The sequence below is a fragment of the Colossoma macropomum genome, unplaced genomic scaffold (assembly GCF_904425465.1).
Source record: "Colossoma macropomum unplaced genomic scaffold, Colossoma_macropomum, whole genome shotgun sequence".
In the NCBI taxonomy this organism is placed as follows: Eukaryota; Metazoa; Chordata; class Actinopteri; order Characiformes; family Serrasalmidae; genus Colossoma; species Colossoma macropomum.
Window position 1 is genome coordinate 5,134,029 of NW_023494802.1, and position 21,062 is coordinate 5,155,090.

The following is a 21,062-nucleotide window of genomic DNA, read 5'->3' on the forward strand; positions in this document are numbered from 1 at the left end:
TCCAGTGCAGAAAAACACATTAGCAGGTTCCAAATCGACTCTGGGACAGAGCTACACTCAAATCCTCGCCTCAGACATGATCCGTTGGCCTCCCTTGCCCCGAAAACTCCCCTGCCTTATCTTACAGAAACACAGGGAGGAGGATGTTTTGCCCAATCGCAGCCCCAGCCTACTGTGCATAGTGCAGGAGACCTTGGTGAGTTGCCATAGAAACGGGCAGGTAAGAAAGTAGTGATTCTTCTCCTCACTTCCACACTGTAGCGACACAGTCAGTACCTGAAAACAGGCTGACCTACTAAAGGACGCCCAATCGCTGCCCACTTCTGCTTAAATACATTGCTGTCTGCTGGCATGGTGAGGCATTTGAGAATGGCTTTAAAGGCCAAGGGGAGTGTGGGGATTTCTCTCATGCATTCGTCTCACACAAACACAAATCACATGCTGTACGCTAAGTTAAGACACAAAGGCACACACAAAAAGTCATAGATAAGCCAGATTTCAAAGCCTGACGAGGCTTATAGCAGAATAGCACAGCCCCTTCTAATCGTTCTGATCCTTTTATGTAGTCCAAGGCAAGCCTAGTTCAGCAATATACCCAAAATTAACAACAGTTAGCTTTTAGGATTTAGTGTCCACCATCTACAACAGTTAGAATGTGTCATTTAGTATTCAGCATGAATAGCTAAAGGAACAAGTGTGATCAAACATGCTAACATGGCTAACAATATATGGAAACTGGTAGCCACCAATTAGTAATGTAATTTGTGTAATGCTAACCATGGCTGATAGGAATGCAACACAAAAATAAAACAAGAGTTAGTTTTTGGGATTTAATATTTGGTATGCTGTTGAAAATTCCAAGCTACAACTAAACACAAGGTAAATAAACAATTTAACCAAACATGCTGACATGGCTATGATATAACATGCTAACATGGCTATACAGTGAAAGGCAGCTGATAGCTACCGGTTAGCATGATGATGCTAGTGGCGGTTTGTTTTCATTCATGATTTAAAGGAACTTTAACATGGCAAATTAGAAGTTTGACCAACTATTCTACCATAGCTAACAGTGAATGAAAGCTAGCCACCAATTAGCAAAGTATCATTTCTTTAGTGCTAACCATCTGCTGCTATTAATTTTGAGTCACTGGTAGCAACACAAAATGCTACTTTAGCATACTTTGGAAAATTACACAAGCTACAAATAAGCACGAGAGAAATGAACAGACAAGTCTTAGCTTTGACATGTTGTTGAAAAGCCCACCACCTACGCACTTTGTAAAATGTTTCTTCAAGGGTTCAAGGTTGACATCATAACAATTGAAGAATGCTTTTTGGTGCCATATAGAACCATTTTCAAAAAGGTTGTGTATAGAACCATATGCAACACATTCTCTATCAGTCTAAAGAACCATTTCACCATGCTAAGAACCATTTCAGTTTGAAATTGATCTATATAGGCCTCGTAGCCCTAAAAAGAACCATTGGCTTTACTAAAGAACTCTTAAAGAATCACCTTTTTTAGTAAAGATAATCATGAGAACAATTCGACCAAACATAATATGGCTTCCAAATAACAGAAGCTATTAGCATGACATTCGCATATTGCTAACTAGTATCTATTCACTTTTAAGAAGTGTGACCAAACATGCTGACATGGCAAACAAAGAATTGACACTATAGCCACCAAGTTGTCAGTTGTGTAATGCTAATCTTTGGTTGCTATCCACTTTCATTTACTGTTAGCTACACAACATGGAACAGTGGTGAGCTTTGGGGATTTAATATTTAGTATGCTGTTGAAAACTTCACCAGCTACAGCTAAGCACAAGTTAAAAGAACAGTCATGCTAATATGGCTAATGAAGGGAAACCGGTAGCTACTGATTAATATGATGTCATTTGCAGAGTGCTAACTAGTGGTTATTAAACAAGAATCAAAATGTTCAGTTGCTTCAATAAAAGCATCATAGCTCTCAGTGAAGAAGCCTACATTTATGTGTGTAGTGCAGTTGAAAGAGGGCACAACCAGACAAGCGTGTTACCAAGTGCACTTTATATTGGCAAGGAAATTCCACGGTCAGTAGTTACTTGGTGGCATCCTCAAAATACCCTGTCACATTGCTCTCTCTTTTTCACATCAGCCAAAGCTGTGCAATCTGAGCGTGGGGAACAGAAAGCCATTGGGCTGCATGAGCATGATAAGGCAAATACATACATAACTGAATGGGGGAGTCCAAAGGGGGGTCTACTACAGAGAGACAGGAACAGGCCAAACTAATCTGTGCTTAAAAGTGTTTGTTTGCCGTTGAGTCTTCTATGGAGGCAGCTTCTAGCCTAGGGGTAAGCTGCAAAAGTCTGTGAGGTTTCATCTAAGCCTGATTCAAAGAGGTCAGTCAAATGCCATTAACAGTGATAACGGTGTCCATAGCTAAGTAACAATGACAAATAATGTTATTGTCGATGATGAAACTGACACGTGATGTAAAGTTTCAATATTATCATCTTTTAGTTGAAATTCGAATTCGGTTCAGATTTGAACATCATTGTCACAAGTTGTGCACCAACAGGCTACAGTCTGTAATTGTACACCTATACATCTATATAGTGAATCTATAAATTAGAAGGAGCTCATAATGTGGACAGTGAGTGTATATCGCAAACATAAATCTGTCAGTGTACTAATATGCTGTGCAAACACACTGTAGAAATTTTATGAATAAGCTTCACCCAATAATACCAAAATGGCTAGTTATGAATGACATCATAATCTTTTTCGCATAATGCCAGTGGACCAATTTTACTCATGAATTATGAAGATAAATTTTTGCAGTTTGGGTGAACTACTCCTTCAAAATTAGTCCCTATTGAAGCCAAAGGTGAAATGCCCCCCCACCCCCATTTATATCGCTCTAAAATGTTAACTCCATTTAATGTTATTGAATGTTCTCCTCCCACACAAAGTGTTCTAGAACATTCTAGATTGTTCTCCCTATTCACACTATTCTAGAATCTTGTCCCACTGTTCACACTGTTCTAGAATGCTTTCTCCCCATGCTTGTGTTCTAGAACAATCTCTTCCATTCACACTGCTGTGGAATGTTTGGTCCTGTTCACATTGTTCCAGACTGTTCTCCCCATCTTCTATGTCATTTTCAGTGTGCTAGAATGTTCTTTCCATAGAATCCCCAGCCCCCACCCCGTTCTCATCATTCAGTCTTCTCTCCATTTTCACTGTTCTAGAACCTTGTCCCCTTTTTAAGAATGCTTCCTCCCCATGCATGTGTTCTAGAACAATCCCTCCCATTCACACTGTTCTTTAATGTTTGGCCCTGTGCACATTGCTCTAGAATGTTCTCCCCATTCACACTGTTCTAGAATCTTCTCCCCCTTTCACAGTGTTCTAGAATCTTCTCTCTCATTCTCACTGTTCTAGAATGTTCTCTCCATGGACAGAGTTTTAGATCATTCTAACCTATTCATGTTGTTTTAGAATGTTATACCAATTCACGGTGTTCCGAAAATGTTATCCCTCATCCATAGTTCTACAATCTTCTCTCCTTTTTTACTATTCTAGATTCTGTGACACCCCCCCCCCACCCCTATTCTCATTGTTCTAGAATGTTCTCCCCATTTACACTACCCTAGAATCTTATCCCCTATTCACACAGGTTCATTTGTGCTGTCTGTTTTTATTCTGGAACAGTATAAGGCCAACTGCCAGTGCTAGAATGCTGGTGTTTGTTGGAGAATGTTGGGTCAGTGTTCTGTGGCCTTGATGAAGTGGAGTGGGAGTGCACTTGTTCTAAATAGCTAAGACTGTGCTCTGTAAGATGAAGAATAAAGGCAGCAGACACTTACGACAGCACTCTCTCCAGACGAGCCCCAGCAGAGCCAATGATTTCTCCCAGAGTGCAGAAGGTCTGGCCCAGGAAAGACTGAAGGAGACACACACTAATCAGTTACAGGCGAATGTGGGTCGTCCACAGCTGCGCCGGCAAGAATACACAGCGGCAGCCCTGTCTAGACCATATCAGCATGCGCATGCAAACACTCACCTCCACCGCCTCACTGAATTAAAAGACAGATGATGCCTAACTGATGCAACCTAAAAGCAATGGATTTGATGAATCAATGACAACGACACAGCATACAAAAGAAGCAAATGAAGAGACAAAACAAAGGCCTCGTCTCAAAAATCCTGACAGTTTGTTTTATGTTCTTGCAAATTAAAACAAGAATCTGACTTAGAAACAAAGAGCAACAGGAGATGTGGCTGTTTTGTACTAAAAAGAAAAATGAGGGGGCAAAAAGAGGAGGACAAAATTACGACAAGAAGTTTGAAATCTGTTCATAATATCCCTGGTTTTAACATGTACATGACTTACTTTCTGTAATCCATGTATCCAGAGTAGCAGCACAGAGATCAAAATGATCTGTTAGTTTTCTTTACTCCAATAAACAGCATAAATATTGAGTATTGAATCACAATTTAGAATACTGTATGTCTTAGAAAGAAGAAAGAACTGTATACAGGCTTACATGCTTTGAAATGTTTGAACTTCTTGAGTCCACATTATATCTGCAACAGAATACAAGGAGACAAGCCTTATTTATAAAATAGTGCCTTAAAGGGGATGTCCACTAGTTTTTCAAAACTTTTGCCTAACTCATTCAATGGTTTGATGAGAGAAACTGTGGAGAAATGTATTGACTCAGTTCTCTTTACAGTGGTGGTGATAGGAACCAGGACTCATGATAACTACAATACAAATATAGCCATTTTATTTACCATCCAAATTGACCACTGAACATACATGTGTGTGTAAATTTTTAAATGAATTTAAAAAGTACATTTTAGGTCAAAAGCCTATTGCAACATTATTGTAAAACAGTGTATCAGACATGAAGCAGCATATTGATGACCATTTTATCTTACAGCTTTCTGGAAGAAAGCTTTCAGAGACATCAAACCAGACATCTGGTTCCTATCACCATCCCTGTGACTTGGTAAGTTCCTCTAGAACAGATCATTCCACATCAAACCGCTCTGAAAAACTTTGTTTACATTTTAACGATTATGCCGAAATTTGAAATTTGAAGAAAAAAAATAGTGGAATTCCCCTTTATGAATGAGAAATCCCTTGACAACAATATTTATAATAATGCTAAACCCAACTAAAATACATTTAGTACATAGTAACAAAAAAGAATTTGGTAAAAAATGCACTTACACATCAAATCGAAGGTTCTGCTTCTCCTCAAAGAAGTAATCCAAAACAAACTTTCTCACAAAGTCTGGGTTTAGTGTGTTTTCAATAACTTCTGTCCTGCCGAACTTAAAAAACCACAAAACAGAACATTATTTATGTTACTGAAATTTCACAGACACCAATGAAATCAATGCATCCATAATCCAGTTTTTACAAAAGAAACTCAATTGACCTGCCTAAACTCCACCCACAAATGCACTCTTTCATAGCAACAGTTACTAAAAAAAATTTTTTAAAAACTATTCAATCTGATTAGAAATTGTAACACACAAATTCATTTTTGTCAAAATACGGAAAGCTAACTTTAGCATGGTAGCAAATTGTTGTTTATAATGTGTCAAATTTTGATTAGCTACATCAAAATCCACTTCAGTAGTACAGCATTTTAAACTGGAAACTTAACACTGTAGTGAATCCAAACTGCAACATAAATTTATTATGCTGAATGGCATTTTGCTAATGTTCTATAAAGCTTGTCCAACCTAGCAACATTAGCTGCACACTACACAGCTTTAACTGAAACAAGACGATCTGCTATGTTAGCTGCTAGTATATAGGTTAACATCACTACAATTATAGCTTCTGAGCTAGCTAATGATACATTAACACTAACAAAGTGTTAATTCTAAAAATCAACACATCAAAATATTGTAACGAGGCAGGTTCCCTCAAGAAACTCAAGGAGTCAAGGTTCTGGTTCATACTCGCTTTACTGCAATTTCTGGGAAAAACAGCATACAAAACAACAGGGAAACACACAATATTGCGCGAACTCTAGGCTCACTCTGACACTCAGCTACAACCACACACACCGAATAACCCAGCCCTTCAAAATTAGAGTCTCTGAAAAGCTGAGCATAACAAATGCTAACACTCCCTATGAACTAAGTAGCCTAAAACAAGCATTAAGCATATGTTTATTTTTACACTAAACAGGAAACGGAACCAGACATGACTGATACCAAAATACTATTCTGTTTTAATGCACTTAGTGCTCACGTAATGTTACCAGCACTTGGTGACATTTCCCTCACATAAAAGAGTGAAAAACTGTGTAACACTTTTACTGCAAGGTGAGAATGTCCAACTGAAGTCCACAGCCCAAGCTCAAATAAACACGAAGTACTCACCACTATGTTACTGTTTTCTGCTTTTCTTTCATTAATACTATGTTAGCATTACATTTGGGGTATGAGTATGCGGGTATAAGTGTATACTGCCACCTACTGTTTGTCTCAGGTGATGTATGCACATTTCAACAATGGGTATCAGTCAGTCAGTCAGTCAGTCACTCATAAGTGACAGTGACTCTAGTAGGCTGGCCTGCTGGTTGGTCCAGAAAAATAGTTTATTCTACAGTATGTTACAGTCACTTAGAACAACATTTTGTTTTTAATCTTTATACATATTACAGCTTTCTGTCATTGGAGCTTCCAATTACACTTAAATGGTCCAACAGTAATGGTCCAAAATTGTTTGGGATAAACAGATTATTTTCAGTATCAAACCCAAATCTAGAGCTTCTCCTAAGAGCATTAAGTTTGAGTTTCTTTTTCGAGGCAGCAGATCCAAACAGCAGATTGCGCTCAGTGTGAGTGAGGAGGTGGGATAGACTCTCCCAGGGTGATTGTGAAGTGGTGCAGCAGCTGGCGGACACATCCCAACGGCCATCACACATCCGTCCCCACTGGTCAGCAGCTCTCACTGGCTCTCACTGATAACTTCCAGCAATGAGCTATTGATTCCTCACACTGCTTCAGCGCTCTGTTACCCCTCTCCAGACCATACAAACATAATCCCTCTTATCAGTTCCACATCCACACTATCTATTACCAGCATTAAGAAGTCCATGGAATCTATCAGATCTATAGCCAATAAAGAGTGCGAATTAGAGGAGGTTTGGGGGAAGGTTTGACCCATGGAGGTGGACCTGGAAAGAGTCATTAGCATTAGCGCCTACTCATTTCAATGAGGTTTGCTCAGTGGTGCATGTACCCCTGTAAGTACGTGTCTTTGCTTCATGGTGACTTTCTTTCAGTGCAAAAAATTCAGCCAGTGACATGAGTCACAAATTTCACTCTAGAAATGCACAGAATTGACATGTTAAAATCGCTAATTATCTGATGTAGCCACAGACATCACGGAAGACATGACAATGGCCAAGAGTTGCAATGACAGAGACACAAGGAAAAAATAGCAGCTTTTAACTTAAAAAAGCAAATCCCCTATCAGTGGAAAGAGAATTAGTATAATAAAACAAGGAAACAAGGACTAAAATATTATAGGCCTCTGAAATTGTGTTAAAAGTTCAAAAGTCAATATGTTGTTTCCTACATACATTTTTCTGCCAAATATCACTCTCACTTCAGTTACTCTCATTTCAGTTAAATTGCTTAAAGGAACTAATTGCCAATTAGTTAGTAGTTAGTAAATTGGCAATTTTATGAACATACTCCACACAAGCCTACAAGTTTTGTCAAGTGTGGTAGGTATGTGACTTTGGAAGTAGTGGATTACTATTTAAGCAGCTGTACGTTTACATAGAAATGCTCATTTACGTCTTACTCAGCTAGCATGCGGATGTGGGCCATGCCTGGTAAAGATGTGGCACTGCTGGCCCATGGTTGGCAAAAGTGGCCCACATACTAAAAATGCTTTCATGGCCCACATCTCAAAACAGATCTGGGCCACTTCTGGCAAAGACTGACATTCAGATCTCAACCATATATGACATGGCACACTGTAAAAAATCCAACCTAAAATGTTTTGGCCTATGTGATATATTAGGTATTTGAACAAAAAATAATGTTGGGTTAAAGTGAGAGTTTTACTTAGTCTAACACAGTCAACCTCAGTACTAGGAACACTACTACATTTCCTAGTTTGCAGAATAATTCAGATTTAGTTTAAAGTGATTTGTGGCTGCTCATAATTTTGATTTTGTCAAACATCAAATAGTAAGTTAATAGACTAATAAAATGTATCTGATGTTCAGTGAACTTAAACTTATTTGAAGTAAGTCAGCCACCTTACTTCAAATAAGTCATAGTGTAGTAAACATTTTGGACATGTAGGGTTATTTTGGAATTATAGTCTTAAAAATGAAAGCACATTCATCTGCAGCTGGTGGCCAAAGAGCCTGCTGGCATTGTGCAAACGTGGAAATCCCACTGGTGGGTCAGTTATAGCAGTGGTGGTTTAAAGGTGGCTGAGATGCGACCCTCTAATGGCTGGGTCTTGCAACTGCATCTGGCCCTCTCCTGTGCCATTATTCAATGTGGTACGCAGGCTGACTGTGGCCCAAGTTTGAGCCATATCAAATTTGCTATCTGGGTACCTTTATGTTACTTGCGAAGGAGTGTTAGCGTAATTGTAATATGTATGTAGCAATATGCATATTTCAACTATTTAAAAACCTCCTAATTCAGAGGACCCAATGACATTTGGGAGAGGAGAAAGAAAATCAGTTTCACAAGGTTCCCCCCACTACCTTCCTCCTTTGGAGACTCTTTGGACTAGCCCTGTTTGGAATGGTTCATTCCAGCTCTTGCTCCTCCCTGGCTCCACCCCTTCATCATACATACCAGCAGCTTATTCTAAGGGTTGAATTCAACATATATATACTCCTTTTTTTTGGCTTCTGACTTTGTGAAGTCACTGTGTAAAACAACCTTCTGAGCTGTAGTTTCTTTCTTTGATATTTTCAGTGCTTTGTTTTTGGTTTCTGCTATATGGATTTGCCTGTGATGTTGCCTGCCTGTTTTCTGACCCCTACCTGTTGTAACTACAAGTCTTGGATTGCCCCAAATAAAGCTACTACATGCATGTATCCTGCCTATGAACCCAAATTGTTACAGAAGACTTTGCAGATGAAGGATGCAGCGAGTAGCATGCCATGGCCATCACCGAGTCCTAAACACCAGCTGACCTCCCCGGGGACGTTTGACAGCTTGTCAGAGAGGCATAGGAGTTTATGGGTGTCGGCTGTACCAGGCCTACCACTGTGAATTGGTGGCGCTTGTAGCCTCGTTGCTACAAATGTCTGCCTGTGGGCCTTTAAGAGTGGGGCCACTCACTCACTGGCCAAGTTCTGGGATCTTTTCCTGTTTGCCTTTGACCCTTGGGAAGAACCTCTAAGGGGGGGCTATATCAATGTGGCTCCAGTCCCTGTGCTGCCAAGCGGGTCGCTGGGCGTAGAGACCACTACAGCAGAGGACAGCTATAGCGAGCCAGCACCAGGTCCCACGGTGCTGCCCAGTGCTCCAGAGAGCACCAGCAACCCAGTGCCAGATCCCACAGTGCCACCCAGTGCTCCAGAGAGCGCCAGTGCTGGCACCATGCAGGGCTCTAGTGCCAATCCTCCAGGATGCTCTCCCAGTGTTGGTTCCCTGTGCAGCTCCTGTGCCGACTGTCCAAGCTGCTCCTCCTCCAGTGCTGGTTGCTTGTGCAGCTCTTGTGCCAGCTTCCCATCCTGATCTGGTACCAGCCTTCCAAGCTGCTGTTGCTGAGCTAGCTTTCTTTGATATTTCCCATGCTTTGACCCTTGCTTTGTTTGTGGTTTTTGCTTTATGGATTTGCCCGTCATATCGTCTGCCTGTCTTCTGACCTCTGCCTGTTGTGACTATGAGTCTTGGATTGGATAAAGCCTCTGTGCATGTGTCCTGCCTACGAACCCCAGTCATTACAATCAGCTTGAGAACATATACCACAAGGTACGATAGGACAGTTTTTTATTTTTACCTCTTTATTGATTGAACTGTATGATCCTGTTCTTTATAAGTTGAAATCAACTGATTCTTAGATGCATCAAACTGTACTTCACATAAATACTTATATTGGTATATCCTTCTGTCACTCGTAATGATACCATGGATACACATCATGCACAGTTTGATAACTGTAGCTTGTGGTAATACTTGAATCTATGTGTTTTACACAAATCCGTTTAAGGAATACTGCACACAAAATGCTAGTGCTAACAAGAAACAACAACAACAACAACAACAACAACAACGACAAGGAGAAGTAGTTTAAAAAATGTAACATGACCTCTGCTAGCTTTCAGTTATTGTTAGCCATATTAGCATTTTAGGGTGTGTTGCTGAAGGCGGTGTTCTCATTAAAAATGCAACACATTCAGATATGCAAAGTTAATCAAGCACTCAAGATATGCATGTATACAAGTTTTGTGTTCATCTGCTTTATCTGAGAAGAGTCTGCTACAGCTGTGCTGGTGCTGTGTAAAGAAGGCAAGGCTAAAATATGAATACTTCATGATTCCTGCTGGAGAATGTCTCCAGAGTGCACTGATAAAGATTTCAGCTTCGACTTCAAATCCCCAAGGACTGCATTGTTTTCGCTTTCGCTTCTGTCCTCTCCTAGATGCCCTTTTCACAACATCGGGACAATTTTAACCCCTTAAACTCCAAGCAAATGTTTCAGGCCTTAATCTTTAGGCTTAAAATTCTGTGCTTACTTTGAATTATTAAAACCTATTGAATTATATAAAACTAATGTATATTGTAGAAAGTGTTGTAATGAATGAAGAACTACAGAACTGGAACTGCCCACTGTTAACCCTTAGAAATCAAGAGTTACTTTCATTTGCCATTCTACACAAATGTAAATATGTAATTAATAGTTAGACAGTGTGTTTACATTCAATTTACATTCGGTGTTGAAGGGGTTGGAGAATTACAAAACATATGGTAAAAATGTAAGATGTTTTGTTCTTTCTGCAAAACAAGACTGTACACAACAATAACTTTTCATCTGGGTTCAAATTCTCCTGCTTACAAACATAATAAGGAAATATATTTGCATATATTTTCCAAAATATGTGTTAAGTGTGTGAAATATTTCCATATATGTTTGAAATTAATGTAAATATTAAAAATTGACACTATTACATATATTTCTACATATATGCATACTTTTCATTATATTAACATATACATATGGGCAAGAGCATGTGGACACCTGACCATCACACCTATATGAGCTTGTTGAGCATCCTATTTCAAAACCATGGGCTCTAATATGGAGTTGGTCCCCCTTTGCAACTATAACAGCTTCTGCTCTTGTGGGAAGGCTTTCCACAAGATTTGGGAGGGCATCTGATGGAATACAAAAGAGGTTTTGTGAGGTCAGGCACTGATGTTGAACGAGAAGGTCTGGCTTACAATCTATGTTCAAATTCATTACAAAGGTGTTCAGTGGGGTTGAGATCAGGGCTCTGTGCAGACCACTGGAGTTTCTTCACACTAAACTCATCAAATCTTTATAGACCTTGCTTTGTGCACAGGGACACAGTCATGCTGGAACAGGAAAGGGTCATCCCCACACTGTTGGCACCGAGTTGGAAGCATTCAGTTGTCTGAAATGTCTTTGTATACTGCAGCATTAACATCACCCTTCACCGTAACTAAAAGGCCCAAACCCTGAAAAACACTCCAAGCCCATTATCCCTCCTGCACTACATTTTACTGTTGGAACTATGCATTCCAGTAGGTATTGTTCTCGTGGCATCCACCAAACCCAGATTCATCCTTCAGACTGCCAGATAGTGAAGCATGATTCATCCCTCCAGAGAACACGTTTCCACCACTCCAGAGTCCAGTGGCAGCGTGCTTTTAAACCACTGCAGCTAGCGCTTGGCATAGTGATCTTAGGCTTGTGTGCAGCTGCTCGGCCGTGAAAACTTATTTCATAAAGCTTCAGGTGGGCAGTTCTTGTGCTGATGTTGCTTCCAGAGTCAGTTTGAAACTCTGTAGTGAGGGAAGCAACAGAGGATAGGAGATTTTTACATACAGCGCACTTCAGCACTCGACGGCCCCACTCTGTGAGTCAGCGTGGTCTGACGCTTTGTGGCTGAGCTGTTGGCGCTCATAGAAGCTAGCAGGGCACAAATTACACAAACTGACTTGTGGTAAAGGTGTCATTTTATGACAGTGCCACGTTTAAAGACGCTGAGCTCTTCAGTACGACTTATTTTACTGCAATTGTGTGTCTATGGAGACTGCATGTCTGTGTGCTTGATTTTATACAGGTGTTAGTAATGAGTGTGGCTGAAACACCTGAACTCAATAATTAGAAGGGGTGTCCACGTATGTTTGGTCATACAGTGTATGTGCATATATTGGCATATATAAATATAAAAAAAAAGCACATGTATCACATATTTAACAACATCACATCTTGCACATATAGTGCGAATCCTTTTTTTTATATGACTAATTGTATACTTTTCATGTGGCATTGAAGGGATTGTACCTGCAGGCATTTAGTCCACACAGAATTCCAACAGAAATAACTAATATGACTTTATATAATGCTTTTGTTATCACCAGCAATACCTGTAACCTCTAAGTGTTTATATTTGCTGGCCAACAAAACCTTATTTATAATACAATTAAAAACACTTTGCAAAGTCATAAATGCAAATCCAGAAAACACGTTCATCAACACATCACATAGGAGGTACATTTTACAAACGCACTGCAAATAAAGAAAACATGCAACTTCAGAAACGCAGCAAAAGCCGGTCACAGACACAATGGAAGTGAGCCAGAACGCAATGGAAATGTTTCTGGAAGACTCAAAGGGGCGGAATATCTATGATGGAAAATTCCTGACAGAAGTAGATTAGACCACAGGCACTCACATCCAACATCATGGTTAACCTGGCTGGCTAGTTTGTTATCTGACATGTCATAGCTGTACTGTGGTAGTTCTCTGGTATTACTAGTTAATATTTTGCAGTTACACTCTACAGCTAATTCCCATTACCATACAGTGACGTCAGTAATCTGCTCAAATAAAAGTCAACTTACTTTTACTGGTGAATGTTTGTGCTGCATAGAATTTAAATTAAATAAAAAATGGAAACGAAGCAAATGTGTGCAACTATTCATTCAGTGAAAATAAATGTTCCATTTTATCAAGGAAATGGACCAAAAACTTAAATCAGACAGAAAGTGACATCGCAATCTTGTAAAGTGATTGGAAAAAAGTAGTTTTGCACACTATGTACTTTTTTAGGTACCTTAACAAACTCATTCTACTAGAGTCTATGAGAACTCAGTCTCCATCCTACAGTGGAACAGTAGAGATAACAGCATCTCTGAGACAGTTTCCAGCTCTCATGAATCTTTCGGGAAGAGAAAAAGATTCTCAGAGTGAGTCAGCAAGAAAAACTGACCAAAACAGCCACTTGAAGAAGACAGGAGAAATGCCAGATAAAGGAAGAGCAAACTCAAATTGATTTTTTCTTCCTCCAAACCTGTAATTATTGAACATCATTCAAATGACCAATACTGTCTCTTCTACAAAGCTACAATGTATGAAAGTGAAGAGAAGTGGGCAAATAGTCATCTCCTTTAAATCCTTTATATCAGCCTGTGTGATTCAACAACCACTCATAAGAGTCAGCTTAAGACTAAAGTTTATTCTTTGGCTTTAACTAGTTGTGGTCATGTCTGTTGTGCTTTCGTATTAGTGCCAAACATCACCTATAACACGATGTTGAAACACCATAATGTTGCCTTTTAAGATTGTGCAGTATTTTAGTGATACATCTGATAATAAACTTCATATCCCTGATATATAGTACTGTGCAAATGCCAGAGAGCCAGAGCCATTTATTTCATTTCCGCTCATTTTCCAGTGATTAAGTTATTTAGTAGATATTTCTGAGGAGATTAGATATAAAATAATCCACTTAGAAGGATAAAGTCAAAGGAAAATGCAGTGTTTCAAAACTAGAGAAAATGAAAACCCCATCAGATAAACAGCACTTAAAGCTTTCATCTTTGAGAGACAGGAGAAAATCAAGCCTCTTCAGATCTGAAAACATCCACAGGTGTTTCTGTCCATCCTTCCACTGTGAGAAGACAACTCAGCGCTAAGAGTCTGAAAGGATGTGTAGCTGTCAAGAAGATGCAAACACAAACAAAGAAGCTGCTGGTAATGTCAGATTAATGGACAGACCATCCCAGAGTCCAGACCTGAACATCAATGTTAGTTTTGACTGGAAATTAAATAAATAAAGGGTGGTCTCTGACTGAAAGTGCTGTATTTGAGGTCCGTGCACAGACTATTTAAGGGGGCAGGGGCTGATGTGGGAAAAAAAGGGCAGTTTACACTAGGACATTAGTATATACTGAGACATATTTACAGCCAAGATGGTAAAACGTTACTTCAATAAATAGACAAAAAGTGTTGTGGCTCCCAAAGTGGTTTGATTTTTGTTGAAATTACAAAATGGCTCTTTTTAACATTTGAGTTGCCAACGCCTAATCTAGTATCTTGCAACTCAAAAGCTTACAAGCTCCATCAAGCCTCGCATAAATTATTTTTAATAGATCCAGTTTAGCAAGTTCTTAGCACCCCGTCTGTGTCTGTTTTGACGGGTTTTGCTTGTTTTAGCTTTATTTGGTGTTTGACATCTTTTTATCTGTGCATATTTCCCTTAATTTTAATATTTTATTGTGAAGCACTGCTGATTTTCACAATCATTCAAGTATACTTTTAGTCATTCATTGTTTCATGGTGTTTCAACTCCATGTCTAATGGCTCAGCCTTTACATATCCTAGTTTAACAGGTGTTGTGATGTCATTGATTGACATCTTAACAATAGCAGAACCTTTCTGGTGCTATACAGAACCACTTTCAATAGGGTTCTAAATAGAATTATATAACACATTCTCCATCAATCTGAAGAACCATTTCATGACACAAAGAACAAATTGCAAATGGTTCTTTATAGAACCTCTGTCTTTACTAAAAAATCCTTGAAGAACTATGTTTTTAAAGAGTGTAGCATGCAGAGACAGATAAAACTGTCACCAGTGAGGAAGCTAAATCAAACTTTCAGTCTTCATTCATACTCAGGAGGCCTATTTCATGTGAGAGGAGTTTTATTAAATTTCATGGCTTGTGTAATTATGATGTTTACAGTTTTATTCATGTCATTATGAGATCAGTGCTGAGAATGTTAAATAATAACACATGAATTGAACAATATTGTTCCTACTTTGTTGGCACTCAGGAAGGAAGACGGGCTCCACGCCTCCTAAATACCACATAACCCCCTGGAGTTATGCTATTCTTTAGCCCCCCTGCAACATGGGGTAAATAATATTATTATATGAATACTGCTAGTGCCCAGCCTGAGGCCAAAATAGAAACTCTCTATATTCCACTATACTTTGCTTGCCAGTCTTATATTGTCTATAAAATGTTGCTCGTACACTTTATAACCAAAAGTGTCCAGACAGACTTTCTAATTGGTGAATTTAGGTACTTTCAGGTGTATTTATTGCTGACACAAGTGTTCAATTGCACATAGACAGCTTGTACAATCTCCATAGAAGAGCGCTAACCAATAGAATGGGACACTCTGGAGTGTTCCAACATCTAGTGTAAAGCCTTCCTATGACAGCTACTGCAGCAAAGACAGGGGACAAGCTCAGATTATATTAATACCCTTGATTTCAGAAGAAATGCTAGAAGAGCAGGTGTCTACAAACTTTTGGACATGTATGCAACAAAAACAACATAACGACATTTACCCAAATAAGGACTCAAGGGTTTAAGTCCTTTTTATCCATTGAAAAATGCCGTTTTCAAAAATTGCTTTCGCACATTGTGGTAAACAAAAATATCTCAAAGCTGATTTGGCTTATGTACATGTTTCCCCCAGATGTCAGCAGGTCCTCTGAATCACAAGGTTGTTACGTAGTTGAAATATGATGGTAAATGAACATAAAAACCTTCTGATTTCTCTTGGCTATTTTTGACTAATAACACACTTTTCTAATGTATTTTTTATACACTTTTCCAATGTCCAATGTCATTTCTTTCATGAAAATAGTAAGCCGACAGCCTAATTTTGGCCAAAGTATTCTTTTTTTTAATTCCTTCCTTTTTAAGTCAAGTCAAAGTATCTTCATATAGCGCTTTTTACAACAGGCATTGTCGCAAAGCAGCCTTACAGGCAAATCTGGGTCCGAGCCCCCATGAGCAAGCCAGTGGCCACAGTGGCAAGGAAAAACTCCCTAAAAGCAAGAGGAAGAAACCTTAAGAGGAACCAAGACTCAAAAAGGGAGACTCATCCTCCTCTGTTCAACACTGGATAGCAAACAATAACACAAGCAAAATTAACAGAGGATAAGGTTTTAATGTTAGTATCAAATATTATTATTATTTTTTTAAGTTTTTAAGTTTTCTTTCCTGCAGTTTAATAAATATCTGTTACGGATACTCAAATACCAAGATTAGTCAGAACTCATCTTTTGTTAATGTTACAATAGTGTTCAATGCTATACTCAACCATATTATTTTTACTGAACTGAAGAAATGGTGCTGGAGAGTGTGTAGAGGTCAGAGAAAACGTACAGCTGGGCTTCGGCCTGTACTACTATAGAAGGTTTAATCATTTATTATTAACATGTTAACTTTGACAGTTCTAGTTATAACTGTGCACAGATTTAGCTGCTCTACTGGCTGGTCTTTTTATAGGCTGCTGCTGCCAAAGCCACTTACCTACCACACTTCACAAACCTGATGGTTTGTGCAGGTGGAGTGAGGGGAGATCTCACTGTCTGAACTACTGCTGCCTCTTATAACCACTTCAGCGGTCAACAAAGGGATAAACTGCACAGACTTACCTCTCTCCATTCTTTCGTCCCAATTCCCTGCACATACAAAACAACCACTGGAAATAATGAGAGAGAAAAACAATCAATGATCTTGGTGTAAATAAGTCATCCAGCCATTCATTATGAATTCAGGAGAATCGCCGGTCAGGGAGAAAATCTTCGACTAGACCAATTACGACAGGATAGCATGTTTATATTTGCAGTCAGGTCTAAGTCTAAAAGTAAAAAAGCAGGTAGAGCTACAAATAGGCCGGTGATTAGAGCCAGCTAACGAGGGGAGAGAGGGGAAATAGCATCTGGAGTCTAGAAATTAAAGATGATGAAAAACAGCGAATGGCTATCGGACAGATGGAGGAAATCAGACCCATGTACTGAAATGAAGAGAGGGCTGGGAGAAGTGTGGCGCCAAGTGGGTATGGGCTGTCAGACTGATTGCAGGCTTTATGGGTTGTGACTGATGGGGAGGATAACTGAAAACTCCAGTTTCTGCTGGTTGGAGCCTGGAACATCAGGTGAGAAAATCCATGCAATCAATTATTCTATTCACTCCTATTCATTAGACAGACAGGGTTCCAACACCAAAGAGCCTGGATTAACTGCAGCGCAGGGGGCATTAATTAAGCAAGGAAAACTTGAGAATTCAAGTTCCCCAGCAAATTAATCACTGTTTGCAGTTTTAAAAAAAATCTACAAAGAAGATTCAACAAAAAAAACTGTAAGGCCAGGGCTCAGCCAGGAATCAAATTTATACAATTTTGCCTGTTACCGTAAATATAGTTGATCAGTCAAGATATGTTTAGTATCTGAAGTTTGCTTCTTTAATTTTGCACTGGATCTAGAAGGCTAATCTAGCTAACAAGTAATAGAAGATAACGTACACTAGGGCTGCAACGGATAGTCAATAAAACTTGATAGTTAAATAAAATAAATACATTTTCAAAAAACAAAAAGTAGTTTGAATATCAGACTTTTACCCGTTTTATGAACGTGTGTGATTCAGTGCATCAGTTTTAGTCGTTTTTTATTATTATTATTAAATCTTGGCACAAATAAAGTTCAGACAGGGGGAGAGAGTGGGAAAAAAATTAAATAACCAAAAAAATAAATAAACTGAAAAACATATATAAAACAATGAAATAAACTGATACAGAGAAATATTATTAAAATAAGGGAGACAAGAAAGACAATACAATAATATTAAACAGATTATTTACACAAAATGCCACATCAGAACACAGCTTCCAGGTTTTCACAGCTTTCTTATTACATGAGGAAAATAAAGATTTCAAATAATACTCCACATCTTTAAAGTGATAAAATAGGTGTACTAATAGGTAGCCTTTATTTATGTCAGTCACATAGTCTTTTCCTGTGAGAGCCACAGTGATATCTCAGCAGTGGTCAGAGGAAAGGCTGCTGAGACCCCATTCTTACCTTTAATTTGAGGTGGTAATGTTGGTGGTAATCTCCTGTTGCAGTCTAAAGGCTCTTCCTACTGCTCTGGATCACTAGCTAGCATACTCTGAACTGCATTAATGTCAAAGAATAAACGATAGACAGCTGTCCGTCTGGAGCAGAAAGAGATGTATTGAAACTGTACTGGTTGTTAAGACTATACAGCTGAGTTTAGCACATGCGCTCAGGTATAAAGCGGTTTTTGAGCAGCTTAAACTTGGTTACATAGAACCTCAAACATGATCAGTCCTTCAATCACTGAACAAACAGCTGTTTTCCTTTTTTGAGACAGTGTGGTTAACAAGATGTTGCTTTCTCTGCTTTCCTGCTCTGCTCATCACCGACACGCTCAAACAGTCTCAGCAACCTGGTCAGAGCTGCCAGATTGGACGGGATCCCTCTGAATAGCATTTTATGCTAGTTGCTGTGGCAATAATTGTTTAGTTGTTTATCAGTGATGTTAGGGCTGGGCAATATGACAATTTATGTGTCTATGACAAATAAGGTTTTTCAAAATGAAATAAAAATTTTAATTATTAAAAAGAACATGATGTGCATTTTCCTCACACCTCAGTATCTACATATATTTACAATTATATCTATGTGCATTTTATGTTTTAAATATAATTAGTGTTATCAAAGCTTTTAATTGCCTTTAATTTCAGTTATTGAAACTGTATTGGTTGCACCATTTGACTAATAATGGTTGTGCCACCTGACTTTTCAGACTAATTTCAAATTAAACAGGCATCTACTTAGACAGCTGAAGAAAGACTTTTGTCCTTGAACTTGGGTTTATACTTAGATTTTTTCAAATAAATAAACATTACAACAATTACACATTATAAAGGCAAATTTTCCTGAGCTCAGACCACCTGACATGGTATACTGAACCATTCTAACCATGACTCCAAAAAAAAAATAAAAATCCCCAATATTTTTGACTGACATTGGTATTGCGCCATGAAAGTCATTTGGGGTCTTCTTTATAATGCAGTACACTGGCCCCTCTTTCGTAAAAGCATTTCAAAATAAAAGTCCTTTGTTTTCGGCTGTGCTGCCTGACATTTGAGGAAGAAAGAATTTGTGGACAAATGTTTTTCAGTGAGTCAAGCACTTTTAAAGCTGTCTTATTTTTGCAGCATAATTTTTATTTTAGAGTTTTCAGAGAAGAAATCAGGCCAAACAATTTTATTTAGATTTTTTTATAGCTATATGACCTTTTTTATTTTAAATCATCAACATATATTGTTGGATGAATTTACATGGATGAACTGAAAAATTTTAACACGAAAGAAATATTGTTCAATAATTTGATATATGTCATGTATTTATTAAATTATTTTTTGGCAAAGTAATGCACTTGAACACAAAAAATGCACATCATGTCATTGACCCATTTATCGTTATTGTGATAAATTATAACACAACACAATACAATACAATATGCTTTTGTGAACATAGAGAGGATGTCATCAGTACTTATAGAACACTGACCAACTGCATGTTTCATTATAAAAAAAAGGCAAAATTAATCTCATTTAACTGCATTTAGTGCCAAAAAGTAAATAAAAATTGTGTTCACAGTTTTTGATAGTATTTTTCAAAATGTAACATTACTGGTTCTTTTTTCTGTGTTCCAACTGATCAGATGTCTAAAAAATAAATATTGACATATATTGACATATATTGTGTATTGTGATAATTTCTTGAAGTATTGAAGTATCGCAATATTAAATTTTGCCATTTTGCCAACCTCTAAGTAATGTTTTCCATTACCTTTTAGCACTTAAGGTTTCACTAATGTACACTAGTTAGCATCCTCACATCCTAAATCTTTGCCTCAACTGTGTTATATTTGTTATTTATGTGGTTTATGACACTATATGACATACTGTTACACTGTCAGAAATAAAGGTACTAAACTGTCATTGGGGCAGTACCCCTCTTGTCACTGGGGTGGTACGCTCAAGGGTACATCTCAGTACCTTTAGTCAGGGAAATTGTATCATAATTCACTAAAATTTTCTAAGTTGTATTGACTCCACACAGCCCATCTCATCTCCAGGCTTTTTATCATTTTGTTTTAAAAAGTTTTGGTTCTGAAAAGGTACAAATATGTATTTTTCACCTGGAAAAACTTATTTAAGGTTCAAAATTGGACCTTAAAACCACCGTTGTACCTTTGAGGAAACATTTACATTGTTTGTATTTTGATGAACGAAAAATGTACCTGCACAGTGCTTTTATTTCTAACAGTGTATTTATAAAAATGACAAAAGAACATCAAAAAGCTCAAAAAAAATAGTAGCTCTAGTAGCCAGAATTTTGTTTGTACTTTGATAACAGCATGTTATATAGTGTCAGAACCCACTAGTCTGTTTGGGATTACTTAACAAGTCATTGTGGTTTATAACAAGGCACCTAGTTTGCACAGTGCTGACCTATTGCTCGTTAGCTACATTAGCCTCTTAGTTCCAGTGTCCAGTTCTTTTGTAAAACTAAAGAAGGTTCAGACACCAAACATATCTTGGCTGACTGAATACAGAAGTTTTTACATTTGATTAATGGCTAAGTCACTGCTTTAATTTTAAGAATGAATCCTCGCTCAGGTTTGAGTAGGTGTTTCTAAGGCAGGTTCCCAAATTTTCCCCTAAAAGATTTCCATAAT

The 21,062-nt window shown here is 38.3% G+C and overlaps 1 protein-coding gene across 1 annotated transcript in view; it reads right to left on the bottom strand.

Moving 5' to 3' along the window:
• Nucleotides 1-21,062, bottom strand: part of cpne9 (copine family member IX) — a 75,010-nt gene that overhangs the window by 42,189 nt on the left and 11,759 nt on the right. The window contains exons 3-7 of the mRNA XM_036592169.1: nucleotides 16,946-16,992; nucleotides 5,237-5,340; nucleotides 4,545-4,584; nucleotides 4,391-4,393; nucleotides 3,864-3,940 (exon numbers count right to left, since the gene is read on the bottom strand). Coding sequence (XP_036448062.1) covers nucleotides 3,864-3,940; nucleotides 4,391-4,393; nucleotides 4,545-4,584; nucleotides 5,237-5,340; nucleotides 16,946-16,992 — 271 coding nt within the window. The remainder of the gene's footprint in view (nucleotides 1-3,863; nucleotides 3,941-4,390; nucleotides 4,394-4,544; nucleotides 4,585-5,236; nucleotides 5,341-16,945; nucleotides 16,993-21,062) is intronic.